The 6,272-nt window shown below is 56.7% G+C and overlaps 1 protein-coding gene across 13 annotated transcripts in view; it reads right to left on the bottom strand.

The window, feature by feature from the left end:
* Nucleotides 1-2,027: 2,027 nt before the first annotated feature.
* Nucleotides 2,028-6,272, bottom strand: part of KDM5C (lysine demethylase 5C) — a 32,235-nt gene continuing 27,990 nt past the window's right edge. For 5 of the 13 annotated variants that reach the window (XM_080653830.1, XM_080653824.1, XM_080653823.1 and 2 more), the window contains 6 exons: nt 5,849-6,028; nt 5,573-5,710; nt 4,811-5,410; nt 4,459-4,534; nt 4,126-4,325; nt 2,028-4,021 (listed from right to left, as the gene is read on the bottom strand). In XM_080653830.1, coding sequence (XP_080509956.1) covers nt 3,656-4,021; nt 4,126-4,325; nt 4,459-4,534; nt 4,811-5,410; nt 5,573-5,710; nt 5,849-6,028 — 1,560 coding nt within the window. In that variant the 3' untranslated portion in view covers nt 2,028-3,655. The remainder of the gene's footprint in view (nt 4,022-4,125; nt 4,326-4,458; nt 4,535-4,810; nt 5,411-5,572; nt 5,711-5,848; nt 6,029-6,272) is intronic. The other 8 variants (XM_080653832.1, XM_080653829.1, XM_080653833.1 and 5 more) reach the window with 6 other exon arrangements.

Here is a 6,272-nt window from a genome sequence, read left to right as displayed (position 1 = left end):
CTTCAATCACAAAAATCTCAGGACTTCCGGGAAGCATGGTCATTGTCTCCTCTTCAGGACCCCAGTGACCATGGACCTCAGACCCTATTCCCCACTCCCATGGGGTAGCACCCTTACCAATGAGCTTTATGCAACCATCAGAGTTCACATGCACAGTGTGGGGTTCCAACTGCTCTGGTCTGCCCCTTCTTAGCCCAGACTCTGCAGGCCCCTGACAGAAAGTGTGGACTTTGCTTTCCCTTTAGCAGCTCCCACTATGAGGAGCTTGGGGATGGGCGAGACAGACCTGTTAATCCTAGAGCAGTGGTCAGCAAACTCATTAGTCAACAGAGCCAAATATCAACAGTACAACGATTGAAATTTCTTTTGAGAGCCAAATTTTTTAAACTTAAACTTCTTCTAACGCCACTTCTTCAAAATAGACTCGCCCAGGCCGTGGTATTTTGTGGAAGAGCCACACTCAAGGGGCCAAAGAGCCGCATGTGCCTCGCGAGCCGCAGTTTGCTGACCACAGTCCTAGAGTGTTTCAGATGCCACAAGACACAGTGGAGGCACTAGGGAGGGGGAAGGAACGGGTTGGTTGGGCCTGAGAGAAGGCATTGGGTTAGTCGTTACAAGTGATGTCTCTTCCCATCCCCTTGTCACCTGGGGACTCAGGAGCTATCCTGGGGGACATGCAACTTGGAAGAACATAGCAGCAAGGTGGTGTCTATGGTACAAAATGACTGAAGATACCCTCTGCTTCCCGATCCTTTCTCCTCACCTCCCACTCATCTGCTCCCCACCACCCATACCCCAGGAGTCACTCGGGGAGTGTCTGGGAAAGAGGAACAGATCTGCAACCAGAGCAAGCTCTCTGGAAGGGGTCACATTTTCATTATTGATTTTAGAGAGAAACATCAATTGGTTGCCTCCTGTATGCACCCTGACTGGGGATCGAACTGGCAACCTTTTGGTGTACAGGATGATGCTTCAACCAACTGAGCCAAATGGCCAGGGCTGGAAGGGGTCACATTTGATCTGGGTCTTGCACGATGGGGGCTAGGGCCTCTCCTGCAGAGCTAATGGGGTGCATATCCCGAGGCGAGGGCAGTGATAAGATGGGAAAGGCTGGAAACTGCTGAGGGCTGGGTCCATACCCAGCAGAGCTCCAGCCGGGGAACTGTTCCAGGTTGTAGGCACCCTCTTCCTCCCGTCAGGCCACTTCTTGTCCCTGTCTCAGCTCTCATGCCTGTCTCTTCTGAAGTCATCTCCTCCAACCCTCTTTTCAGAGTCAATCCCATATATGTGGGCAAAAGGGCAGCCTTTTCCCCTGAATTGGGGTCTGGGGTCAAACTGGGTCCAGGACAGAATTGTCCAGTGGTCCCTGCCTCCCTTACTTGTCCAGCCCAGGGCCTCCCAATTACAAGATGAAGGGAGGCAGCCCTGAGCCCAACCCTCCCATCAATCAAAGCTGCCAGAAGAGATGGGCTTTCACCACCAGGTTCCTATCAACAGACAAGTGGAGCAGAGAGCCCACTAAGCATTCCCACGAGAAAGGCCAGAGTGGCAGCGTGCTGGGCTCCTGGGCTAGGTAGGCATCAATCTTTAGCCTTTAAGCCCTTGGTGCAGCGCCTTGTCAAGCCCCCAAGGAGGAACAGCCCTTGTGGAAGCAGGCCTGACAGGAAGCTCGTGGGCTGCCCCACGGAAGCAGCCCCAATGCTCTGGCCTCCTCTTCTGTATCCTCATGGGCAGAGTGAACACAGAATATTCAGGACCAAAGTGGTTCTTGCCTTTGGAGGGACAAGGGCCCCTTTATAAAAGGGATGCAAGCTGCTAGTTTCCTCACCAGAAGACATGCATGCAAAGCCCCCCCATAAACATGTAAACACCTTCCTGTGATGATCCCTGATCCAGCCCACCACCTTCCCTTTTGGGGCCCAGAAAGGGAAAACATCTGCCCAAAATAAAGACGCCATCAATATCTACATTTAAAGGTGAATTCGGCTCGAATATGCTGAGTGAAAGAAAAGTCACAAATGATCACATATTGTATGATTTCGTTTATATAAAATGTTCAAAATAGGCAAATCCATAGATATTACTGGTGGCCTAGGAATGGGAAACCGGGGGAGGGATGGATGCCCAAGGAGTGTGGAATTCCTTTTTAGAATGATGAAACAATTCTAAAATCTCTTGCGATGATGGTTGCACAACTGGAATGTAAGCCACTGAACTGTCAAGTTTAAGTGGGTGAACTGCACAGTATGTAAATTACATTGCAATAAAGCTGTTTTTCAAAAGTGCATTCAGGTTGCAAATGACCACACATCTGAGCTTTAGTCCCATTCAAGGGGCAGAAAGAACCCTTGAGGGCGGAGAAAAATCAGGGCAGGGCCCCTGACTGGCGTATGGATTGGCCAGGAAGCATTCCAGAAAGAATGAGATTATATATATAATCTTGGTCTTCAGGGCAATGAAGCATCACGGACAGTTTTAAGCAGTAGAGTGACATGATCAGATCTGCGCTTTAGAAACATCCCTCTGATCTACTGAATTGTACATTAAAAGCAGGTACATTTTAGGGTGTGTAAAGGAGACCTCAATAAAGCCAAAAAATCACTCTGGGGCTTGAGGAGGACAGACAACGGCAGGAGTTAAGCGAGAGGTGCAGGGCCATCTGCGGGGAGATGGGGAAACTGGCTTGGGGATGTGGGGAGACTCGGGATGTCCTGCCTCCAGGTAAGGAGAACCTGGTGGAACTCGGTTCCAGAGCCCACCAGCCAGCCCGGCAGCTGCTCCACTGACGGGCGATGGAGGACTCACTGTTCTCCCCTTCGAAGAGAAATGCACTTCAGAAACATGTTTCCAAAAAACGTTGCTAAGGGTTTTATTTCTAACAAGAGGAAAATAATAAAATAAAATTAAAATAGGCTTCAGCTGGAACCAAGTTTCTTGTTTTGCTTTTTGTTTTCTTTTGAACAAATTAATTACACACCAACAATCTTGTTTTATTACAACAGGAACCCAGGAGGAGGAAAGGAGACGGGGCGGGACAGGGAGGGAAGGTCCGGTGGCTGTGAGGACAAGCACCAAAGCTTTCTTCAGATTGCAGGGAGCCCTGCTAGCTCCCCGCCCGCATCATTTAAAAGACACTGAGCACAGCTGTGTGGTTTCCTCCTCCTGGGTGGATCAGTCAGGAGAAGGGAGGAGAAGGGGGAGGAAGGCGAGGGGAGAGTGAGGAAGGGCAAGGGGAGGGGGAGGGGGAGGGGAGGTTAGTGTAGCCTGGCCTGGCCAGGGCTGGAACTGGGGTGAGGGAGAGGAGAGTCCCCCAGTTTGCATATGCACTGGCCTTGTCTCTGGAATGGTGCTGGCCCAGCCTCAGCCACCCCCGGTCCCCCTGCCCATCCATCTGTCCATCTGCCTCAGGTGTCTGGGAATGCTGGTTAGAGGCTACCAGGGAGGGGGACTCCAGGGGCCGGCCCCCAGGAGCTGAGGTCTGAACAATACCTTGGAGTCAGAATATAAAAGTCAAGGGACTCAGGGGTGGGCTGGGGTGGGGGGTGGCCATCCCCCCTACTCGCCCACCTCCCAAGAAGCAGGCTTGATGGTCAGAAAGAGGATCCTTGAGGCCAAGGGGGGTCTCTGTCGGGGTCTGTGCCAGGCTCAGCCACTGTCACGACTGTTGCTGAGGCGGCTGCTGTGGGCAGGGCACGGGCAGCCGTGGAGTCAGAGTGGAGAAAGGGGCTGAGGGGCCCGAACTGGCCCCTGGGGCCGGCTCCAAGCCATTCTGGTTCTCTTGGGTGCTGGGGCTGCCAGTGGTGGGCAGGGGTTGGGGAGGACCCTCAGCCCCAGTCTCCTCCTCCAGCTCCTCCTCCTCCTGGGCCTCCTCGGCCTCTGGCCCTGAGCTCCGGACCCTCTTTGGCTCTAGCTCCTCTCGGGCTGGGTCATCACCCTCCCCACCCCGATCCACCTTCCGCCGCCGCCGCCTCTCCAACGCCCGGCCCCGGCCCCGGCTCCCATGGCGCTCTGCCTTCTCCAGCTGTGATCACAGATGGGCAGAAAGAGGTGTGGGCCAGTGGTCAGGCCTGGGCTCCCTGGCTGCTTGGCCTGACCTCCTGGCCCTGCCCACAGTCCCTTCCTCACCTCCAGAAGTGTGCGGATCCGCTCCAGGTCTGGAGGCTGCCCAGCCTGCAGCAGCTGCCAGATGCTGTGGTTCTCATCCAGGGTCACCTCAAGCAGGTCCCCCTCCAACATGAGCTCCTCCAGGGGGGCCCGGGTTGCCTCAGGCAGCTCCAACACGGGGCCAGTCAACTGTGGCAACAGCGAGGACAGCAGCTCCAGGTCTGGGGTGGTTGTGGAGACAGGCTGGGTTAGAGGCTGCCCCTGATTGCCTCCCCACCACCACCCCAGAGCCCAGGACCATGTGCGTTAAGCCTGCTGACATGCAGTACACAGCCTGCCCGCATCTACACCTACCTCTCTTACCTGAGCCTTCCCCCGGGGCTACCTTCTCAGGACTGGTCACGCTGTCTCCGTTCTCCAACCCCTGGGCCTGGCAGGGAGAGCAAGAGTGGGGAATGGTAACTGAAGAACCAGGCTCTGTTCTTCCCCACAACCTGACCCTTGGGACTCCTCCCTCCTGGAGTGGAAGGGCAGACACGGGCTGCCAGCAGGGAACAGTCCAGAAATCTGGACAGGATATAAAATGGGGCAGAGGGGGTGGGCCAAGGGAGGTGGAAGGTCAGAGATCAGGCACAGGGCTCGAGCCTACATAGGGGTGGGGCTAGAAAAAGGAATTTGGGGACAAGAGCTGGGCTGGGCAGCTCACCTTAGGCATATCCTTGCCACCGCCTTCTCTGAGAGGGTCAGAGGCAGGGGCTGAAGGGAGGGTAGGGGGCTCCTCGGGCCTGGGTTCAGCCTGTAGCCGCTGGCGCAGTTCCGTCAGCCGTCCCAACAGAGCAGAAACGTCCTCAGAGGCCAGAGCCTGCCTGGCACGGCCTTGCCAGCTGATGGCCCTCTCTGTGAGGCACTGCAAGGCCTCGCCCTCAGGCAGCCGCACAGGCAGTCTCTGCAGGGCTACCAGCAGGGCCAGGATGGTCTCTAGGCGCGGCCGCCGGGAGCGCATACACAGCGGACATAAGAATTTGGTGTCCCACTCCCACCAGGCCAGCAGTGGGGATGAGGGGGGACTGGGCCTCAGGGAGTTGAGGAGGCGGGGTACCGACACACATCGCCCGTGGAACCAGTCCTGACACAAGTCACACCGCAGAGCTCCCGCCCCGGCTGGCACCTGCCCACACACACAGATGGAGTTTGCCGAGGAGGCCGTGGTCGATGACGCCAGGGGACTGGGCTTGGCCGAGTTAGTGCGTCGCAGCTGCAGGATGCCCTCCTTCTCCTTCTGTTCCCCCTCCTTGAAGGCCACGATCTGCGGTGCCGTGCCCAGGACGGGGGAGAGCAGGTCAGCAGTCCCGCCCTTCCCTTGTCTGATGCCATAAACACCCCACCCCCAACTGGGAGAACTATGCCCAGGGTACAAGTGGTCTACCCGTGGCCACCCAGCTCTCCCCATCTGACCCGAGCTCCTTACCACGGAGCCTGGGTCCCTGAGGTCCTGCGCAGACAGCCCCAGCAGCTCTGTGTCAGACTTGTACAGCCCCAGCTCCTTCTCCATCCACCGGCTGCGCTTGGTGCTGTCTGAGCCGGCGTCTGCACATGGGCAGAGCACCTGAGGCAGGCAGAGGGGGCATGATGGGCTTCCCCTGCCCGCCCCCTTCCTTCCCTCCCCAGAACCCCCAATCCCCCCATGTTCTTCTCACGCCAGCCAGGCCAGAGGTGGGGAAGCTGGGGTCAAGTCCCGCCTCACCTCCAGCAGCGTGTAGCAGGAATTCTTCTTGAGGAAGGTCTTCGAGGCCTTCTCCCGCCAGGAGTGTGCCGTCAGCACCTGCAGCTCGAGCTGCCTCAGCTCCTCCAACCCCACGGGTAGGTCCCGGCCCACGGCCACCAGGCCCTCCAAATCATCCAAGCAGGGGTAGTGGTCACCGTTCTGGGACAGGGGCAAGACAAAGCTCAATTCAACGTGCCAACAGCTACTGATGCTGCCCTGTGCCTGGCCCTGAGCTGGAAAGATGGAGCGGACTTCGCAATGTAGAGGCAGAATAAAACAGGGCTCGTCCTAAGACAAGCATACCCACGTGGCTCTCCCTCGAAACTCCTACAGCCAGTGGCTGAGCCCCCACATATCCAGTCCGCCCCCAGGCCCACCAGTTCTTTTATTGCGCTTTGGCTCT

Source organism: Plecotus auritus (genome assembly GCF_963455305.1).
Source record: "Plecotus auritus genome assembly, chromosome: X".
Lineage (NCBI taxonomy): Eukaryota > Metazoa > Chordata > Mammalia > Chiroptera > Vespertilionidae > Plecotus > Plecotus auritus.
Note: the sequence above shows the minus strand (reverse complement) of the source record. Positions and strands in the feature narration are given on the sequence as shown.